Source organism: Cimex lectularius, unplaced genomic scaffold, assembly GCF_000648675.2.
Source record: "Cimex lectularius strain Harlan isolate CLEC.00 unplaced genomic scaffold, Clec_2.1 scaffold319, whole genome shotgun sequence".
Taxonomy (NCBI): domain Eukaryota; kingdom Metazoa; phylum Arthropoda; class Insecta; order Hemiptera; family Cimicidae; genus Cimex; species Cimex lectularius.
In genome coordinates this window covers 333,613-355,569 of record NW_019393047.1, presented here as the reverse complement: position 1 = coordinate 355,569, position 21,957 = coordinate 333,613, and the positions used below count along the sequence as shown (strand labels likewise).

Sequence of the window (21,957 nt, the reverse complement as noted above, 5' to 3'; positions counted from 1 at the left end):
TTGATCAAATAGCAACTCGAACGGGACGACATTGTAAATCAAGATTTCTCCTAATGACATGCGAAATGCAATAGGTTGGAAGTTACTAAATGCAACTTGCGTACAACATGATCGAAAGGGCGGGTAATATCGATGCTTTTTACCAGCAATCCTATGATGGTCGTGGGCTAGCTTTGTGTAGGCTCAGGAAGGAACATTCAAATTGTGGAGTATTTGTATAAAATTAACTAATGAATCTAATATATTCTATTAGAAAGTTGGACCTTCCGTTTAAATCAGAGAAGCTATCAATTTCGGCGGAAATAAAAGTTTATGAGTGTGTAGTCCTCTTGCTACGATACATAAAAAACCTCAATTGACTAAAATGAAAGTCAATGATAGTACATTCTTTCATCCCAAATAAAAGGACTGACTATCCGGTGGTGGATGTTAGTGTGCTCGTCGTGATCGGGATATACTGAGGACCCTTGGGTATAGTTGTTTAGTTTCGCGGACCCCTCCCCCGGAGTATATGGACTGTCCAGTGGTGTATTTATTGTAGATAGTTTTTATCTACCTACCCTTAAAAAAGGGAACAGTTAGTAAGGTTGACTTACGGAGGTACTTAAACTGGTCGGAACTTGTTTGTGACTGGAATCACCAATCAGTTATTAACTCATTAGTGACAGGGATTCTCACAGAAACCTACTCAAAATTGATCGCAATCAGTCATTTCTTCAGTAAAGTCATGGAAGGATGTCTTAGGTCTTTGTTCGTTGGCAGAGATGATTTAAGCGATGATGCTGTCATATCACTATCATTGCTACAAAAGAGAAAGAATGTAAAGAAGATTTTGGGTTCTTACGTTTTTTAACTTCATACCATGACATGTCATTGCCATCTATCTTCGATATCCTTAAATACTTTAACGTCGGCTGTAATACCCAAGACCAAGGAAGACCGATTAGAATCAAGTATATCGTGAAAATACTGTACAAACAGTATTGGGCCAAAGTAGGAAACCTCAGAACCCAAAATTATATCTCAAGAAAATTTATCGCGACAAAGAACTTTCTATAGAGACATATCATAGGTAAGGAAATATCCATTATAAAAGTTGGGAAGCGATGATCTCCTGGGCATCTGGCTTAAAGGCCTAACTACCCAGCAGCATAACGAGATAAGTGAACTCCCCTGAGGTGTAGATTCTAGAGTGGGCACATTTGGGAGTTACAAGTGTTAGGTAGGCATAGGTCAAAGTCTACAATAACTGCCTCTATATTTCGGTATAGATGTAGATTGTAAAATTCGAGACAGTTTGGTTATTGCGATCTTTGAGTACTACTGTGTTTCACTATTCACTACTTCTGTATCTATAGCACCAAGCTCGTCCCAATTCATAAAGGAATTTGATTATTAGCCCCGGGTGAATGGTTGTATTTATCGTCCTAAAGCATTTTACACTGCATTTCAGTGAATCAGCACAGTATGTTGCAGTTTCTTATTTTTTCGCAGAATCTGCACGTGTTGGTTGATACCATTCTTTCTTATGCCCTTTCAGTTCCCTGTTAGATTCGGGATCTTTCTTTTTAAATCTGAACAGGAGGTTTTTGAATTGTTTATGTCCAGTGAGTGAATTTTTCATTGTTAAGGTTATGGAGCGCATGGCCAGCTAAATTTTTGACGGTAAAAATAGACATCTATGCCCGTAGATTATCTGCAGGTCGATCAACAGTTAGATAGCCCTGATGATGGCACTATAAGTCGCCGAAAGCTCGGTGAACCCAGCAATTGGTCTTCTTCTTTTTCATCTGTCTAATTACCTCTACGAAGGTTGGACCCTACGTAGATTATCTGCGGGTCGATCAACAAACATCATATCGAATCTTTTATTTTGGTGATGCAATTCCGCACCATTGTCGAGCTGGTGATTTCTTTAGGTGTAATCAGCTTTTTATTTTATCCTCCTTTTATTTAAATTATTGTAGTAGTTTCACATGTGTAGGAAATTGTATTTTTTTACCTTTTCCTCTGCTTAAAAGAGTTTTTCTAAAAGTTAGAAATTTTCCAAGAAAACAGGTAGTGTTTTTCAAAGACAAGTTTTATTTTGTTTCCTTCTAAGTTTCGGGCTGTCTGCCCATCATTAGGAAGTCCTAACAAGAAGTAAGATTTATTATATTACTGCTAGGTAATTATTCAACAAATTTTTATCATAAATGAAAAAGAAAAATGTAAACTAATAAATTAATATTAATTACTAATGTTTTTAATATATGTGTGGTGATTACTGACCGTTAATCGATAATTATTCAGAAATCGTGAGATGCGGTCTGGTGTGATGTCGGTTTCAGAAAAACATTTTCTTTATCGTGCCAACGTTTCGATCTTTATTGAGATCATCTTCAGGGCTCAAAGTGTTTGTCTTCTGTGTAACTGTGCCATTCTTGCGTGTCTCAATATGATCTCAATAAAGATCGAACCGTTGGCACGATAAAGAAAATGTTTTTCTGAAACCTACATCACACCAGACCGCATCTCACGATTTCTGAATAATTAGTTTATAATATATAATAATAACTTTGACTGTACTTCTTGTTAGGCCTTTCTGATGATGGGCAGAGAGCCCAAAACGTAGAAGGAAACAAAATACAAAATAAAAATTTATCTTTGAAAAAACCACCATACTCTCTTGGAAAATTCGTAACCTTAAACAACTCTTTTAAGAAGAAAATAAGGTAAAAAATATAATTTTATTTTCTTATCAAAAAAAGTATTTTATTAAAATATTTGGAAAAGGAGAACAATCATGCCCAATAACATTTATTGGCCAGGTAAATAACAGTGGGATAAAATATGATTTCGTGTACAACCCAATACTAATTCACGAGATTTAGAGATAGAAACTTCTTTCCGATATCTAATTGCATGTCAAGTTCTTTAAGTTATTAAAGCATGAAAAGTATGAAAGCCTGGGAAGCCCGTTTTAGGTAGATTAGCTTACCAAGTCAGCGTGAAAAGTTGTTTATTCTGTAGAATTAAAGATGTTTAGTGGTAAATTTTACATTATTTTTTGCAATTAAACGTATTTTCGTTTTTCAGCCTGAAAAGAAAGTTTTCATAAACCTCTTCGAAAGATACCAAAAGTATGCGCGGCCCAGTTCGGATGGTAAATATACGGATACGGTAAGTCGATTCTGTCGTTTTCTCAATATGATTCTAATTTTTCCAATTTCCATTTATAGAAATACACACCTAAATACGGAAATAACAACGCCGAGGTAATTTTTTCATGTTTCTATTTCCCCAGTCTTAAATAGCAAACATTAATTTATGTTTTCTCTTTAGAACGTTCGTGGCTACGAAAGCACGACTGTGCCTAGGGCAAATAAGAAATCGTCTACTAAACGAGAAAACGACAATTATCCCTGGGTTACAGAAGAGCCGTTGATCATCCCATCCATTAGAAAAGTACTAATCTAATGTTATAAAAATTCTTTAGTTTGGTCTTTCTTTTCATCTTCTTATTTTTCAGTTCCTGAAAGCGAAACAATTCATGAAACGCCATAACCAAAATGCCGACTTGTTACTACTTTCTGTAATTATCAAAAGGCACATAATCTAGTTTCGATCTATCGTTTTACTAACGAGTTTGTTTTTTCAAGGAAATATTCAACGAGGGCAACGTCGGGAGATTGAACGGGGGATCGTCCCTCGCAGCTGCCGCAAAATATTGGCCTCAAGACGACCCCAATAAGTATGGAAACTCGCAGAAAAATGAGAATACGGCCGATAAAACGTCAGGGGTTAAATATGGAGACCCACTGCTGAAGAAGGAAAGACACCAAGAAGAGAATATAAAAAAACCTAGGAAAAGAAATCTATTTAATCATAAGGTAAGAGTAGTTTGATTATTATTAACAAACAATACAGTTAGTTTTTACTTTTAACTAATAACATAATATTTTGCTTCGCAATGCAATTATGCTTGTCTAACATGAGTGAAATAACATAAAAGCTTGTGTTAACCTTATAGAAACAAATGATTATATACATATATATCTCAATATGTATAATATATTCACAAATATCATAAAAGCAATATTTATCAAAAAATTAAATAAATAATTTATTAGGTTTCGTGGTCCGATTGACCAAATAAATTATTTTCAATTAATTAAGGCTTTGATTCAGATAAAATAGTCAGTGTCACAAGCGGGATTCGAACCCACGACCTTCGGCTAAATACTCCGTCACTTCTAGTGGTAGAGCAGCGGCGTATTTAGCCGAAGGTCGAAGTTCATGGATTCGAATCCCGCTTGTGACACTGACTTTTTTATCTCAACCGAGCCTTAATTAATTGGAAATAAATAAATAATATTCTTTATATATTCTGCTTTAATTTGACAATAACAAATTTAAAGTGAATAATTCAAACTGAGCTTTTTTCTTTTTTAAATGGTTGCTCAGACAATGAGTATTTTGTTTTCATAATATTTATTTTATATACAATCACATTAAAACACTATTTGTTTTTTTTTTACATCAGGGATTCTGCTTTTAAATGCTACATGCGAAATAAAGATCAAATGTCAATACAAATTTAATCGTGCGAAATGTTTGAATTGAATATTTGCTACGATCTGTTTGATTCTGATTTGGAAAAATCAACGGCAAACCCAATGAATAGCAGTTTAATAATTAAAATGAGATTAGGTCGATTACACTGTATTAATAGTACATAGGCAGACTTAATTCGTTCTATTAATTGAACGTAATCAATATGCTAAATATAGGAATATCCGCTAAATGCGGAAACACAATACTTGGCATTTCTCTACTTTTTTATTATTTATGGAACAAATGATAAATTTTAAAACAGAATTACTTTATGATCAGCATGCGTTTTTTAAACTAAGCTCATAAAGATCATAACTATGGAAAATATTAACAACTCCTCGTTTTTATTGGTTGTATTATTTTAATATATTCGGGAATTATATTATTTTTTCTATTAATTGCGGGATTTATATGCTAACCGTCTATGAGAATGTTTTATTCTTTCAAAACGATCCAAAACGCATATACAAAAATAAATTGATTAATGAGTGAGACGTTTAATTAAGCATGTAACTATAAAATACAAAAGGAATTATGCAGAATTTCTTCGCGACATGTTTGTTGTCACCGATGGATGCTTCAGAGTGCGCAATCGGCGTCCGACAAGGGAGCATTCTGGGTTCTGTACTATACACTATTTATATTACTTACCTGCCGATGCATCCAAACATCACACTGTCGACGTATGTACGAACCAGAATACACTCTACCTCTATGCAGGTACTATCGTTATCGCGTTCTACTCTTTTCTCTTTTAGATTCCCGTTCATAGAAACAGTTGGCAGAGCTGTCCAATATCCAACCCATTCATCATTCCAATCCATAGTTCCAAGAAGAATTATTCAAGTACCTTACTACGTCCCTAACCTAACCACACTGACGTCAACATTACAAGTTCAAAACTGAATCTCTTCCTACTTTGTGAAGTTCCACTCTAACCTTCGTATTATAACCCTTCCATTCAAAACCTCTCTCAAAATTTTATCCTCAGAATCCTCCAAGTTGCCTTAAATGACGTTGGGTCAAAGATCTTCTCGCCCCTTATTTCCTATGTGATCCCGATTTTACCAGCAGGCCTGGACAAGTAAGAAGGTTGCTAATTGTAAGACAAAAATAAGGCATGTCTAGCCAAACTAACAATAAAAATAATTGACCCAGTACTGTGCGGTGCCTCGAAGCTATCTAGTATCCAACCCATCCATCAATTCAAAGTTCCCAGAAAAATTCTCAAGTTGCCTATTTCGGTCTCTAACATCAACATCCCCTTCGTTCAAGGGATCTGATCCCGCTTTATGAAATTCCCTTCTAATCGTTCGTTTTACCATAACTCTTCCGTTCAAGCTATTGGGTTGTCCGGAAAATAATGCAGGATTTTAAGTTTTCATTAAAAAAAATCTATATAAAATATTCTGTTTACGTTTACAGGATTACTCATTTGTATGAATGTCAACACTTATTAATCCTCTTCCAAATGATATTGTTTGTTTACCTCTGTAGCATTCCGCTACTTGGAAATAATTCAGTCATCCTTATAATGTCAAAGCGAGAATTTCGTACGATTTTCTTTTACGAGTTTAAACTCGGCCGAAGCGGAGCCCAAACGGCTAGAAACATTAACCAAGTCTGGGGCGAGGGTTGTGTTAATGAGTGCACTGTGCAAAGGTGGTTTAAAAAATTTCGGGAGGGAGATTTCAGCCTTGAAGATGAAGAAGGTCGTGGAAGGCCTTCCTCTCTTAATGATGATGTTCTGCGATCAGTGGTGGAAGAAAACCCCAAAACAACTGTTCGAGAACTTGCAGAGCAACTCAAAGTCAGTAAAACGACCGTCGCTGACCACCTCAAGGCGATTGGAAAAGTGAAAAAACTCGAAAATTGGGTTCCACACTCATTAAACGATCGCCAAAAAAATCAGCGCTTTGATGTTTGTGCATCACTTCTTTGTCGAAACAAAAATGACCCATTTCTGGCCAGAATTGTTACATGTGACGAAAAGTGGATTCTGGACAGTGGCTCGACAAAGGAGAAGCTCCAATACATTTTCCAAAGCCCCCAACTCATCAAAAAAAGGTAATGGTTACGGTATGGTGGGCTTCATTTGGTTTAATACACTACAGCTTCTTAAATCCTGGCGAAACCATCAATGCTGAATCATACTGTAACCAAATTAATACCATGCATCAGAAATTGGCAGTAATGAAGCCCTCTTTGGTCAATCGGAAAGGGCCCATTTTGTTGCATGACAACGCTCGACCACATGTGTCACGTGTAACGTCACAAAAATTATTGGAGCTTGGCTATGAAACTTTGCCTCACCCACCCTACTCTCCGGACCTCTCGCCTACTGACTACCATTTTTTTAGACACCTGGACCACTACTTACAACACATAATATTCAAAAATCAAACGGAACTGGAAAATGCATTTATTGACTTTATCAATTCTAAAAATTCTGAATTCTACTCAGACGGAATTAATAAGTTACCAACACGTTGGGAGAAATGTATTGAGAGTATGGGAAATTATTTTGATTAAAGAACATTGCTTTAAAGTAACTAGTTTCTTTTTTTTTGTTTAATACCAAAATCCTGCATTATTTTCCGGACAACCCAATATCTCTACTGAACAGACCGTTAGGACCAAAATAAGACATGACTGTAACAAACAAACAACACTCTAAAAGTTCGACATAAATGAACATACGGATCAGAACTGTGGGATACCACAAAGTCATCAATATCCACCCAATCTCGTTTTAATCTAAAGTCATAGAATAATTCTCCATGTTCTCTGCTGTTTATCTAATCTCACCTACGACCTCAATATTTCCTCTTCGTGAAGTTCACTGACTTTTCGTACTCTAGCCCATCCATTCAACCCTCGCTACTATCTCCCATCCCCAGAATTCTCCATGTCATCTATGATGTTAGCCCAGCCGTCTAATAACTCAGCAGCTAGACGCCCAGTTTAGGCTGGTTTCTAAAAACATGTGTACATGTTTATGTGTGATATGTTCTGCGGGAGAGCTGACGGTAGTACCGGTGATGTGACCGGGTGAAAATTAGAAGAACAACATTTATAAAATGTATGAATGTTCAACATACAAATATGAAAAAATGAACTCTTTTTTTAAATAAAAACACATTCTACAAAAATTATTTTTCCTTTTTAATATTTAGGTACAAAACTCAATTTCTAGACATATGAGCCATTCTAAGAGAAAGACTCAAATAAAACTGTCCGCACGTAATGAAACAAAGGTAAATACATTTAATAAATCTTTAATCTGTTAAACCTATTGATGAAACCGGTAGTCACATATTTTACCAGTTTTAAACAATTTTAGGACTGTAATATAAAAAATCAAACATTGGTTAATAGAAATAGGTCGAATACAAAAATCTCGAAGGTAGGTTTTTATTTAAATGGTTTCAAAAGGACTCTTCAGTTAACACGTTTTCTTATTTCTAGAACAAAAGTTGCAATAATTCTCACAAAAATTACGAGAAGAAGTATAAAACAAACAACATAATCAGCAGGATTAGGAACAATACCGATGTGCTAAACAGAATTTCTACTAAGGTAGATTCTAAATAAAAATTTAAGATTTATTATTCGATTTTTTTTACTTTTTGTTTGTCTAGAAGCCAGGTTTCAATCGGAATAGACAGAATGTAACTTCTAGCCAATTTATTGAGAAATATACACCATTTGGAAAAGCTAACATTAATCTGCATTCTAAAAAAGTATCTACTATTAATATAATTGATATGTTCAAATTCTGTGAAATTCACTTCAACTATTTTTAGGACAAATTTCACGGTACAATCCCTTCAAATTTCAATGTTAAGCGTTACGTTGTTGAAAGCACAACGTTAATGATTACCAAGGTATTATCGTTAGATCATAAAAATCGAAAATAATTATTAACACTAGTTTTAATTTAATTTTTAGAGACCAAATTTGTTTAGGGCGGCAAACGTTACAAAACATCCAGTAAATAGAAATATATTAAAAACTATGAACAGTTTGAACATAAAGGTATATTCATGCTACTATTCCTGTTGATATTTTTTTAAACTCAATTGTTATTTTTCTAGAAGCGAAATACAACCCTGCACCATCGAAAAGTTAGTGCAAATAATAAAAAATTGAACGAACACACAATGAAGCCATATGATTGTAATCAAACTTCGAAACATGTAAACATTTATTTGATATAAAAAGTATATTTTTTTTAGATTTTATTTAACTTTGGTTATTTTTAGAACATCGAGAATATAAAAAATTTAACGGCTATCAGAAATATCACTGTAAAGCCATTTGTTAAAAACGCCAGGGTACATTACTGATTTACATTTTTTTAAATAAACCAAACTTTTTATTTAAAATTTATTATTATTCTAGAATAAACTAAAACTGGGAATCAGTCCAAAAAATAAAACTGCAAGGCATTCTTATCATCATCTACTTTTGAAACAAGTGAATTATTATTTTATGGTATACATTGAATTTTTTTAAAATTTATATGTTATTAATATTTTCAGAGTCAAAGTTATAATGTAACGAAATTTTATTCAGCCCATAAAAAAATGAATGTAATGAAAGATCTAAGTAATAGTACAAAGGTAGTTTATAATGTTTATAGTTTTCTGTAAACATTTTTTTAAGATTGGATTTTTTTAAATCTATTATAGGAACGACCTAACCTTCCGAACAATTCAACTGAAAATTATAACTGGTGTAGTACAGCAAGTGAAAAGGCCAGTAGTCCTAAGGTATTTTTCTTTAATCAAGAAATCATATAACCACTTTTTTCTATTGAATTTTTAAATAATCATTAATTATTATTAACAAATAAAAATTTCTACAGAGCAAATTATAGACATGTCTGATTATTAGAAACTGCAGAGATAGAAGCAGTGTGTAAGAATTAACAAAGCATACCTGAGAATGGTCCCTAAATTTAAAAAAATCAATATTAAATTTATTCTTATATTTAATTTTTTTCTCTAAATTTTAGGATCATATTAACATTAAAAAACTAGTGACTCATAAAATTGGCCGGAATAAATTCTCCCAACGCACTTTGGTATAAATACAACTCAAAATAGATAGATCTAAATACAAACAGATTTTTTCTACATTGGTTTTTTAAATTTTTAGAAACATAAATTAATTATGAAAGTTCTGAATGCACATCACAGACGCACCACTCGTGTAAAAAATATTTCCAAGAATTTAAATCAGGTAGATTCTTATATAAATTATAAAAATATTTTTCCACAATAAAAAATCCTGATTTATCTTTTATTACAGACTTATTTCGATAGCAAATTGAGCAATAATGATGTTAAAAACAGTACAAAGACAGTGACACCTGTTTCTAGTACCACGGAGCTTATACTTTTGAATAAAGTGATTAAATAACTAAGTTTTAAAAATATTATGTGAAATTTATAATTTATTTTTTTATATAGACTAAAATTATAAAGAGGAAGCATTTTCATCCTGTAACACTAATAAACCCAAGATATAAGTTTCTTCCTCGTAAGGTAGACCTTTCATATTATTATTGGGTATTAAATTCAAAAATTTATTTTATTTCATTTTTTTATTGTCCAGGGAGGCTTTCGGAATAGGTTGAACTTTAAACATAAATTTCTATCAAGGAATAACACTGAGGTAGATTTAAATAAGAAATTGTTTTTAAAAATTAAATAGATCATCAAATATATGTTTTATGATCAGGGATTGGAGAAAATTAGGGATGGTCAGAATATTACGAGAATGAATAATACGACGGATCGAGAATCACAGGAAACGGACATTAATCGTCTGAAACAAGTAAATTTATTGAAACATAAATCATTATCGATCAAACCTTTTTTATATATATTTTTTTGTAGAATTGTCCATATGTAAATACAACTAACATTGTCCACTCGCCAAATATCACTATGAAAATCGGATTAAATGGTGATGTACTTTTGAACCAAGTAAATATTCTAGAATATTCCCACAAAATGGACCATTTAAAAAAATCAATTGTCCTATTTTTAGAGTCACAGAATAGAAAATGTGAGAGTTAAAGGCAATCTGGAACCTAGGGACGATAAGGTAGACAAATTATTTTAACTATTACGAAAAATCAAAATTGATAAATTTTCACGCATTATTTATAGGGGCTAAATGATAAAAAGGCCGTTGTTACTCGTACGAGAGTTCGTAACTTCAAAGCTAAGCCTAGGAAAGCCACAAAGGTAGAACTTATACTTACAGTTATCATATTAGACGATTTACGAAATTATTATTTCTAGGGGCGGCTTAATGGAAAAACCGGAACCCTTACAAAAATCGTGAATTTTAAAATTCAACCCGAGACCGGAAATACTACCAAGGTAATAGAAATTCATCCAAAAGGCCTTGATTTTCTCAAATATATGTGTTCATTTTAGGAACCAAGGAGCATTGATTACACTGAAATCAAATGCAATCTGACAGGGGTTGATAAAATAAAAACGGATTCAGTTTACATTACTAAGGTATAATCAGTCTGCATACAATCAAGCCGAAAATAATTTCTTTTTTTAAACTTGGACTATAGGGACAAGGCGACATAGAAAGAACGGTCAATCGTACACATTCAGACATGTTGAAAGCAAAAACATCTCCAGGAAAAATTCCTAAGGTAAATTAGAACACATATGAAATGTATTGCCAAAATTCATTTTTCTTCCTTAATATTTTAGGTCTTAAGTTACCTTACTCATATCAGAAGAACCTATCAAACCAATAGGAGAAATTTAGAAAAGGTATAATTAAATCATGATTTTAAACTTGACATAATAATACATACATAAAATTTCTAGGAAAAAAGTTATTTTAAAATAGACACTGACTTTAAGCCCAGCCAGGCTATTACAAAACTGAAAAATAAAACCGAGGTATAAATATAGTTATTGAAATACGAAAAAATGTATACTTTTCAAAAATATCATTCTTAGGTTCTAAATTGCTGTGAACAAAAGTCGAATTCTCCTTGCAAAAATGTACCATCAAAAATTGAAAGTAAAAATATTACAGAGGTATATAATTGATTTTATTTGAATTATAAGTTGAAATGTAAAGTGTAAAAAGACTTTCTTATTTCTAGACCTTAATTAAGAATACAAATATGTTAGGCACATCGATCGAAATGTCAAGAAATATTAAGGTACATTGACATACTTTGATCAAAACTATTTATATAATTTGTCAAAATAAAACTCATAAATTATAATAATTTCAGGATAAAATTTATACGGAAAGCAAATCAAATATAACTTCAAATCCACTTGAAAAAATAAAGCCCATGTCCAAGAATATTACAAAGGTAGAAATTCAATCGAACTTTGAATCTAAGTTTATATTATTTAAGAAAATTAATTTATAGGGGCGAAGCTATCATGCAAGAAATACCGGCAAAAAAATATACCTCAGAAAGGTACTAATATATTTTTCCAATATAATTTATCTATTACTAAAAATATTATTTATAATATTTATAGGGGTTGATTAAACATATAAAGATTTTTAATAACCCTCGTAAACAACTTGAATTTTTGGCATAATTACGTTTTTAATAGATAGTTGTCAATTTAAATTAAGACCTATTCAGACCTTGGAAATGTTTGGACTGACTTCAAAGAAATTTGAAACCATTTATTAAAAACTTAATTATGTCAATTTGTAGACATGTTCACGATTGTTTTGGAGGTTGAGAACTCGGCAGGTACAATGAAAATGGTATTTTTCATCTAGACAGCACCGAGATCCTGATTATTCGTGAATAAATAAATATAACCGATTAGGTCTCGTGGTCCGATTGACCAAATAAATTATTTTCGATTAATTAATCTTTAAGTAAGGTATTGGTTGAGATAAAAAAGTCAGTGTCATGAGCGGGATTCGAACCCACGACCTTCGGCTAAATACGCCGCTGCTCTACCTCAAGTGGTAGAGCAGCGGCGTATTTAGCCGAAGGTCGTGGGGTTCGAATCCCGCCCGTGACACTGCCTTTTTTTATCTAAATCAATACCTTACTTAAAGATTGATTAATTGAAATAAATATAACGTTTAAGTTTTTCTGTATTTTTGTTGTTTAAAGTAATTTCTTATAGAAAAGGGAAACAATTTGTACAAGTTTTATGATTTTTCATAAATATTTTTTTATAGATTGAAAGTTTAATTTCACTAAACGTGGAAAACAGTACAAAATCGTCGATAATCAAGGTAAACCAATATACGGGACGTAAAAATACTCAAATCAACTTATTAGATCATTTAAAAAAAATTGAAATTAAACTTTAGAAAAACTTTCTTATTTCTAGACCGTAACCAACAATACGAATGTGTTAAGCCCTTCAATCGAAATGTCCAGAAATATTAAGGTACAGTGATATTCTTTGATCGAAAATTATTTATATAATTTGTCCAAAAAACTCACTACTTTCTATCCTTTTAGGATAAAATTTACACGGAAAGCAAATCCAATATAACTTCAAATCCACTGGAAGAAATAAAGCCCACGTCCAAGAATATTACAAAGGTAGAAAATTCAATCGAACTTTGATTTTAAATTTATATTATTTTTAATAAAATTAATTTATAGGGGCGAATCTATTATGCAAGAAATACCGGCAAAAAAAGAAACCTAGGAAAGGTACCAATTTATTTTAAGTTTAAATATCTATCAATTATTCAAAATATTATTTGTAATATTTATAGGGACTGATTAGACACTTAAAGTCTTTTAATATCACCCGTAATCAATATAAAGTTTTAAATAAGGCCTCGGAGGAAACCACAAAGGTACAAAGATATTTTAATCTAATAAAGGTAAAATATAAAAACCATTTTCCAACAGATTAATAGTACATAATGGGTAATAAATATAACATTTAATTTTTTATGGTACTTTTTATAGTTTAAATTAATTTTCTAAAAATAATAATAAGTTTTAAGATTTTTCAAAAAATGTTTTTTTAGATTGAAAGTGTAAATACACTGAACGTTGAAAACAGCACAAGATCGTCGATAGTTAAGGTAAACGCATATGAGACTTTTAAAAAAAATCTAAAAACAATTTATTTTATCATTTTACAAAGGTTGAAATTTAAACTTTAGAAAAAAAATTTCTTATTTCTAGGGTTTAATTAACAATACGACTGCGTCAAGCCCTTCAATCGAAGTTTCCAGAAACATAAAAGTACATTAACATATTTCTATTTATATTTACATAATTTGCCTAAATTAAACTCACAATTTTGAATAATTTTAGGACAAAATTTACACGGAAAACAAATTTAATATAACTTTAAGTCCAGTTGAAAAAATAAAGCACAGGTCCAGGAATATTAAGGTATAAAGTCAATCGAATTTTGATTTTAAATTTATATTATTTTAAATAAATATTAATTTATAGGGGCGAATCTATCATATAACAAGAAATACCGGCAAAAAAACAAACCTAGGAAAGGTACTATTTATTTTAAGTTTAAATATATATCTATTATTAGAAATATTATTTGTAATATTTATAGAGACTGATCAAACACGTTAAGTCTTCTAATATCACTCGTAATCAACATGAAGTTATAAATAAGACCTCGGAGGGAAATACAAAGGTACATATATTTTTTAATCTGACAAAGATAAATAAAAATTGTCCAACATATTAAAAATGGGTAATAAATAAATGTAACATTTCATTTTTATGGTACTTTTGTAGTTTAAAGAAATTTTCTACAAAAAGAAAATATTTTGTTAAGTTTTGTGATTGTGCTTAATGTTTTTTATAGATTGAAAGTTTAATTTCACTAAACGTCGAAAACAGTACAGAACCGTCGATTATCAAGGTAAATCCACATACTAGTCTTTATCAGAATCAATCAATTTATTTTATTATTTCAAAACAAACAGAACAGCACTACGAACAGGCAAATCAATAAAGTACACCTAAAACACAGGAATACGAGTAAGGTATCTAGTTTCTCTATCCAGACGGTAAAACTTAACGAAAGTTTATGACGATTTTTTTTGAAAACTTTTAGAGCCGTGGAACCCAAAGAAAGCATTACGGAGCGATTAACACTGCAAGAAAAAACGTCTCGGGTAATGTAAATAAGGTACTTTTCAAATCAAGTATTTTTCACCATTATTCAATGGATATTAAATCCAAAGCAAATTCATTAGTGTTTTTATATTTTATTTTTAATGGTAATTTAATTATTTAAGCAATAAAATCAGTAAATAAAAATTTAACATAAATTTTTATATTTTAACTTTAATTTGGATATTAAAAAAATGATTTAGCAAGCAATTTAGCAAACATGTCATTATTTAAGTGGAAAATGAATAATAAGAATTAAATAAAATGATAGCACATTATTGTCATTTTCATTTCAGAATTATAATTTGTGACTAAACGCTATGTGTTATTAATACATTTATGCTCAAATTATATTAAAAATTACGTTTGTATTGATGTTTGATCTTTAAAGTTTAACAGTTTTTGAAGAGTTAGCTCCAAATCATGCAGCTTGGAAACAATCTAGTAGTTATTCGTATTAGGATAATGAAATATTATTATACTAAAGTACTTTACCATTATAAAATTTAGTTTATAACGTAATATACAGGGTGTTCCGGGAACAGACGTCAATGCTCCAAGAGGTTATTTTACATATGAAATTGAACTAAAAAGTCCCAATTTTCCAATGTTCGATTCTCAATTCCATTCCAGATATTACACTTTTCATGTTCCATCAACCTTTCACAATTTTATACCGTAAAGTCAAACGTATATCACAAAGTGTTAATACTATTGTAAATTTGTTTACACCATTGCTAAAGTCATTGAAAATTTTATCATTTTTTTCATTTTAAACAAACAAAATACAAAAGCACTTAGGAGATAACCTTTTATGAGTTTTCAAAGTTATTGTCTACGGTTCAACTAAATTTTTCTTGGTTGTTTCATTACCGACAGTCATGGATGGGGCTTATAGAAATTTGGCCCCTACTAATGAGCTTTTAATAAATTTCCTTATTTTTTTCAAACATGATATTAATGTAAAAAGAACGTTTAATTGCAAAAAAATTGATTAATCCATTAGGAATGCCTCAGAAAAAAAAACAGATTTTGAAATTTCTATTCAAAAATGATGAATATAATAAAAAGGAAACAAAAAAGACTTTTTGGTACAAAATTAAGCATAAGAAAAAAAATAATTTTCTAAAAATCAAATGAAATTTTGAAAATGTTCACTACTTTGAAGAATTCATACCAAAGGAGCTGAAAAATTTGAAAATTCGACTTAATTTTTTTTAAGTTTTTTGTTTTTTCTTGCAAAATTAAGTACACGCAATTACTGTTCATTAGTAGTAGCAACTTTTCATTAAGCTATGTCTCTCAGTATTTACAAAACCAAGCACATTTTACTTAAACATTAGAGATGAACTTCAGAAATTCGTAAAACTCTATGATTTTATACTTTGTATTGATGGTTACAATAATAAAACAAATGAATCGCACGGGGTTTTCAACGCTCTTTCAATTGGTTTGTTTAAATTTACTGTAGAATTAACTAGCTAATTAACTTTACCGAATTAGAATAAGATACAAAGGACTTTATGGGATAAAGTTGAAGTAAAATGAAAAGGGAAACCTCTTTGGAGCAACGTCTTTTTAAAATAGGAAATTTTTAGTTCAATTTGACGTGTAGGAAAACTCTTGAAGAATTAACATATATTCAGGAGACACCCTGTATTCTAGGGTCAAAATGTAAACGAGAACGGTTTTGTTTTAATTTATACATTTGATTAAAAAATTGACTGAAAATATCTCATTTTTGCAATCCAACATCGTTGTGTCCAACAGGAGTTGGAAAATACAAAAACGAAAGGTGTACGGATCTACATAATTTTGGATAGAAATGCTATAAAGGTATTAAATGCGTATTATTTTACCTCCAAAATATTGTAGGAATGCCTAAATTGCCTAATTAGCTTAGGAAAACACAACAAAGTTACTTTCAGCTGGGTTCCGGGAAATGAAAGTACAACTAGATAAAAAAGGGCAGCCCTTTAACCGATGGACCCTCAACATGGCGCACTGGAGTGTGCTAAATTTGGAGCTGGAAAATTGCTTGAGAAACACAAATCACTGGACAAAAACCCAGGTACGAGGCGTACTATGAGAAATCAACTTCTCAAAACGGAAGACTAAGGTGATCGTTTCTCTCAACCGGCAGAATATGAGTAAAATTATATGCCGGTCATCACATGTAACTATTGATTAAAGAATATGGGCAACAAACAGAACAGAACTATAACGACTCTGTCAAGAGAAACAGAAAACATCGGCAGCACATAGGTTTTATGGGGCACTATCTCACGGGAAGCCATTTCGGTAAGGAAAAAGAAAAAGCCTCACTTATAAAGCAAAACACAATTGGGACGTTAAAACTATTATTTCTTTTCGATTTTCTTCATGACCAGGCTTTTTTCAAGTTTTGTATATTTTGGAGCAATTTAAGGCCGTTTATGTAAACAAGATATGCCGAATTTTGAATGTTACTTTGCCCCATGATAATACTGAAATCCATTCAGGATCCAAACGTACCAAAAATCGGAAAAAAATATTCCGGACGACCTACGAACATCTACCATTCGCGACGCGATTTCACGGGTTTGAACCTTTGAAAACTGATGACCGACTATTTTTAAATTAACGTAATTCAAAAACTCCCAACTCGTTTGGATAAATTTGCTTTGAAGAAAGGTAATTTATTTGGAAAAATGAGATATATTCAGTCACTTTTTATTGAATGCACATATACAAAAATATTGTTTATATTTGAATGGCCATTGAAGGTATAGTAATATAGTATTTTCATATAAATAAATATAATTTAACTTTTTATTCTTCCTAGACCAAAAGTTACCCAATTAGCCATAAACTTAGTTCAACAAGAAAGGAAGTGAATTTCAATTTTTCTACGGTAAGTCAGATTAACTTCTTATTATTTATTAAATTTTTAAACAATTTTATTCAGTTAGCAAATTATCTTTAGATAAACGATAAAAAGGTAGATTTGAACGAAGATCTCGACAACGACAGAAATTCTACTGATAAGGTCAGTATAATATAACAATGTATTGTATAATTTTTAACATTTTTAATCAATAATTATAGTTTTTGGCTATTTTATATTCTACATATTATAACTATTTTATGTGTCATTATAAAATCTAAAATTTGAAGAATGCAAATATTTGTGATATTATTTAAATTTATGAATTTTTTTATTATTTTCATCGCAGAATTTTGTTGAAATTAAGTCATTTCAATTGTACATTGTGCAAATTTAACACTTCAGTTACCGTTTGATTTCAGTCGAATAATTTACGGATCAATCTTCCAGAGACTGAAGGTAGACGAAGGGTCAAAAGAAGCCATGGATTTGGCGAGCCCATTTTGAAGCAATCTTATTTAAAATCCCAGGTATAAAGTTGACTTTTTTTATTTGACTTAAATAAAAGGACTCATATTTTAAATGTAGATAAAATACAATACAAACTTTTTACGTATTTGGATTAACTAATAAAACTCACAAACGTTCAAGACGCTTTTCGTAAGTAACGAAGACTCCGAAGTACGGATGGTTTACTTTACGTTACTTGTTCCATTTAGCACTTCAACTACTGCTGAAGGAGTCGCTCTCCACAGAGCACTAGAGCATTGTAAATCTGTGGATTCACAAAAAATATGCATCTGAACAGACAATCTAAGTTATGTTAATCAAATCCAGAACTTTAATGTGAATTCTAAGACGGAATACATTTTTGCCAATATTATCCAATGTTTAGTCGACCTTAAAAATATGAATAAAGAAATTGTAATATGCTGGGTTAAGGGTCATTCAGGGGTGGTACCCAATAAAATAGTTGATGCACTAGCTAAGCGGGCCACTACTGAAGGCACTTTACTAGATATAAAGCTACCTATAAATGACGCTTATAATAAGTTTTTAATTAAAAATAGGAACAGATGGCAAGAGAGCTTTGACTGCGCCCGAACAGGTAATTATTATAGGTCTACGTTTCCGATACTTAGGNTTAGATTTTCAGAGAAATGTTTAGATTAAAAGATATCACGATTTTCCGACGCCAGGACGTGATATCTTTCAAAATCGATAAAAAGCGAAATTACTCTGAAATGGTTGAGAATCGGACCATGGACAATATGAACTTTTTTGTTCATTTTAGGGTGAAGAATCTACTGGAGAAGTTTGTAGCACGAGTAGCAATTCACCCTGTATACACATATCTACATGCGTGTTTGGTCTCCCTCTAATTCTCATTACCTCTGTATAAATTACATAAACAATCTTAAGCATCTAATGTGAGATAGGAAGATTATCACCTCTTTGAATGCAAATATCCAGGAAAGAAGATCTCAAAATGGGCTGGTTTTCGGAAAGGAAAGTAGGTTGCCATCGCGGGATGTTGCCAAATGTTGACCAAGGCTTAGCCCGCCTTGTTCCCTGGAGCGCAAATCCTACTGGACGTCAACGTCATTTGGTAACGAACCGTTTCATCGCTAGTCCAGTTGACAAGTCCCTTTTCTATAAATTCACGGATTTCATGTTCGGACCGATTGTCATACAGTTTTCAAAAGATTATTTATGATACACAGATATATATATATATGTGTGTGTGTGTGTGTGTGTGTGTGTGTGTGTGTGTGTGTGTGTGTGTGTGTGTGTGTGTGCGCGCGCGCGTATGTATATATGTAAAATAAGTACAGCTCAAATAAGCAACAAACTATCTGGTTGATGGCTAATACCTACGGTAAGGCCAGGAGAAAAAAAAAAAAAAAAAAGCACTTCAACTATTTAGTTGACATATTTTAAGTCAAAAAGGATTTTTTTTTGCCAATGTACTATGTCCGTTTAATGCTGCTAAATGGCATTTGTGTTGGCTTGAACGATGTGTTGGTAATTAAAAGATTAAATATTAATTTTTATTGTATTTTTTAATAGCGTACATTAATGAACAAACCGCTTAAGAATAACTTCAGACCGACAATCGACGGATTTGATTACGTAGAGAGCCAAAGCACGCCTAAAGAAAACCTTCTAAGGAGACACCACAGCACGCGAACCACTGCAGTAGTACTCTTCATTCCTTTCCTCGAACATTTTTTTCTTTCTCTGATCATTTTGTAAATTTAAAATTGCAGACCGAAACTACCAAGACGACAACGCCTAAGCCGACGATCAGCGTCAGGCCGAGACACACAACGGTGCGCTACAACACACACGAGGTGTTGATGACGGATCTACAGCCGAAGAAGGATAATAAAATATTTGTGGCAAAGCTCATGGGCCTTATAGCCAAAACGATGCCATTGAGCGACAGGGAAAAAATGCTGTGTTCTAGTTTCAACAACGGCGAGGTAATATTTAACGCGGTCTGAATTTTTCAAAAAAATTTTTTAATCAATTCAACGTTTAGACTTTCCATTCATCTCTTCGGGGTATTTTAAACCAAGACGCGAAATTCCACGACGACCAGATGGTTTCTTTAATCGATAACGTCAGATGCGAAAAGGCACTTTCTTCCTATGAATATGACGTAAGACATTCTTTTCAAACTGTAATTTATATCCTTTAACTTTTTTTTTAAACTTAGGATGTTGACCTACCACACTCTATCCATCGTAAGAAAAGGAGTTTGGATAATGTAAGTTTCATCGATTGTCGTTAAACCCTATAAAAGTTTACGATAAAGTACATTAAGCCAAATCATTTCTTAGGTGACAACCGAAGTTCCAAGTACTCTGAGTCCGTTAGCCACAATGGATCAACAAGTACAGCAATCAACATCCACATGGATCACTTCATTTTTGGTATGTAAATAATAAATAAAACTTTAAGGTTTCGATTGAGATAAAAAAGTCAGTGTCTCGAGCGGGATTCGAACCCATGACCTTCAGCTCAACACGCCGCTCTTTAAACATTTGAGCTATCGTGACTTCGATCCACTCGGACACCAGCTTCCCATCTCAACCCACCTTCCAAATTATCTCTCTTTTTTGCCATTTTTCAAATGTCGTATGATCAGGATTCGATTCTCGGCGACAAATTATGGTGAACTTTAGTTAAGATATACTTCAATTTTCTTAGTTCGTGGTCCGATTAACCAAATAACGTTTTTTAGTTAATTAATCTTTATGTAAGGTATTGGTTGAAATAAAAAAGTCAGTGTCTCGAGCGGGATTCAAACCCACGACCTTCGTCGATCGAAGTAACGTTGGCTCAAGTGGTAGAGCAGCGGGGTATTTAGCCGAAGGTCATGGGTTCGAATCCCGCTCATGACATTAACTTTTTCATTTCAACCAATATCGTACGTAAAAAGATTAATTAATTGAAAGAAGAAAGAAGTAGCCGAAGAAGGTCAATCGGACTACGAACTCTAATGGATTATTATTTTATAACGATATTTCGTGTTCATTAAATAAAGTCGATATCAGGATTGCACATTGCCACTTCTGATTTTCAACTTTGTTAAAATTAAACGCTCCAATGTTTTCACTGTTGTGTTTTTTGTTTTACAGGACACGAAAAATGATACAGAAACAATTAAGTCATCCGAAATACAAAAAAGAGAAACCTCAAGTTTTCACAACGTTCATAATTCCACAAATACAGTGTACAATTTTCCAATTTCTACTGTAAGTATTGGTTGTTTCGTAAATGTTTAATTATGCATGATTTAGTTTGATTTAAATTTACCCGTTTAAATATTAGGAGCCCCAAAGTTTGTATCAGCTTAATAACCACTCTGAAAGAAAATATTGAAGCAAGGCTTTTGAAGCAGCAAAGTTTCCATTGCAAACTTGCAATGGCTCTCCTAAAACACAACAAAACCAAATAGATTTGAAATAATTTTCAAACGAATCGAATACATAATGTTTGAAATCTTTAAATCTACTTTAAAACGTACCCAATTTGATAAAAAAAATTTGTGTATCAGTGACTTTTGACAATTAGTAAGTTCAATTAAAGTGAAGTTAAATTTATATAGATATATAAACCGTTTTTGCCATTTGATCTAATCCGCGATAAATAAAGTTCATATGAATGTCATTTAAAGGAATAATTCATTTCCTTTTTTAAATGATTTCAGCAATCGCCAAACACCTCGATACAAAGCGTACTCAATCCTCTGGGAGTAATGGAAGATCAAGATCTTCAACGCGTCCCTCGGGGTGCACTGGAAAATACGACCAAATCGGTATATGTTTTTATTTTA

The 21,957-nt window shown here is 32.0% G+C and overlaps 1 protein-coding gene across 1 annotated transcript in view; it reads left to right on the top strand.

The window, feature by feature from the left end:
- LOC106666531 overlaps positions 1–21,957 on the top strand; it is a 67,754-nt gene that overhangs the window by 16,779 nt on the left and 29,018 nt on the right. Inside the window, exons 21-77 of the mRNA XM_014393807.2 lie at positions 3,079–3,162; positions 3,222–3,257; positions 3,325–3,447; positions 3,512–3,574; positions 3,642–3,872; positions 7,773–7,853; positions 7,940–8,002; positions 8,065–8,175; positions 8,238–8,339; positions 8,403–8,483; positions 8,548–8,634; positions 8,694–8,795; positions 8,862–8,933; positions 9,001–9,075; positions 9,141–9,221; positions 9,291–9,371; positions 9,617–9,685; positions 9,760–9,843; positions 9,913–10,011; positions 10,074–10,148; positions 10,219–10,278; positions 10,345–10,440; positions 10,503–10,592; positions 10,657–10,713; positions 10,779–10,856; positions 10,914–10,994; positions 11,052–11,138; positions 11,201–11,284; positions 11,346–11,408; positions 11,466–11,540; positions 11,601–11,681; positions 11,750–11,809; positions 11,885–11,968; positions 12,029–12,079; positions 12,811–12,867; positions 12,966–13,025; positions 13,100–13,183; positions 13,247–13,297; positions 13,363–13,446; positions 13,624–13,680; positions 13,784–13,843; positions 13,916–13,996; positions 14,060–14,113; positions 14,178–14,261; positions 14,436–14,492; positions 14,557–14,616; positions 14,688–14,762; positions 17,571–17,639; positions 17,712–17,774; positions 18,035–18,142; positions 19,683–19,814; positions 19,883–20,098; positions 20,158–20,277; positions 20,335–20,385; positions 20,459–20,551; positions 21,260–21,376; positions 21,832–21,939. Of these exons, the coding sequence (XP_014249293.2) occupies positions 3,079–3,162; positions 3,222–3,257; positions 3,325–3,447; positions 3,512–3,574; positions 3,642–3,872; positions 7,773–7,853; positions 7,940–8,002; positions 8,065–8,175; positions 8,238–8,339; positions 8,403–8,483; positions 8,548–8,634; positions 8,694–8,795; positions 8,862–8,933; positions 9,001–9,075; positions 9,141–9,221; positions 9,291–9,371; positions 9,617–9,685; positions 9,760–9,843; positions 9,913–10,011; positions 10,074–10,148; positions 10,219–10,278; positions 10,345–10,440; positions 10,503–10,592; positions 10,657–10,713; positions 10,779–10,856; positions 10,914–10,994; positions 11,052–11,138; positions 11,201–11,284; positions 11,346–11,408; positions 11,466–11,540; positions 11,601–11,681; positions 11,750–11,809; positions 11,885–11,968; positions 12,029–12,079; positions 12,811–12,867; positions 12,966–13,025; positions 13,100–13,183; positions 13,247–13,297; positions 13,363–13,446; positions 13,624–13,680; positions 13,784–13,843; positions 13,916–13,996; positions 14,060–14,113; positions 14,178–14,261; positions 14,436–14,492; positions 14,557–14,616; positions 14,688–14,762; positions 17,571–17,639; positions 17,712–17,774; positions 18,035–18,142; positions 19,683–19,814; positions 19,883–20,098; positions 20,158–20,277; positions 20,335–20,385; positions 20,459–20,551; positions 21,260–21,376; positions 21,832–21,939 (4,788 nt within the window). The remainder of the gene's footprint in view (positions 1–3,078; positions 3,163–3,221; positions 3,258–3,324; positions 3,448–3,511; positions 3,575–3,641; positions 3,873–7,772; positions 7,854–7,939; positions 8,003–8,064; positions 8,176–8,237; positions 8,340–8,402; positions 8,484–8,547; positions 8,635–8,693; positions 8,796–8,861; positions 8,934–9,000; positions 9,076–9,140; positions 9,222–9,290; positions 9,372–9,616; positions 9,686–9,759; positions 9,844–9,912; positions 10,012–10,073; positions 10,149–10,218; positions 10,279–10,344; positions 10,441–10,502; positions 10,593–10,656; positions 10,714–10,778; positions 10,857–10,913; positions 10,995–11,051; positions 11,139–11,200; positions 11,285–11,345; positions 11,409–11,465; positions 11,541–11,600; positions 11,682–11,749; positions 11,810–11,884; positions 11,969–12,028; positions 12,080–12,810; positions 12,868–12,965; positions 13,026–13,099; positions 13,184–13,246; positions 13,298–13,362; positions 13,447–13,623; positions 13,681–13,783; positions 13,844–13,915; positions 13,997–14,059; positions 14,114–14,177; positions 14,262–14,435; positions 14,493–14,556; positions 14,617–14,687; positions 14,763–17,570; positions 17,640–17,711; positions 17,775–18,034; positions 18,143–19,682; positions 19,815–19,882; positions 20,099–20,157; positions 20,278–20,334; positions 20,386–20,458; positions 20,552–21,259; positions 21,377–21,831; positions 21,940–21,957) is intronic.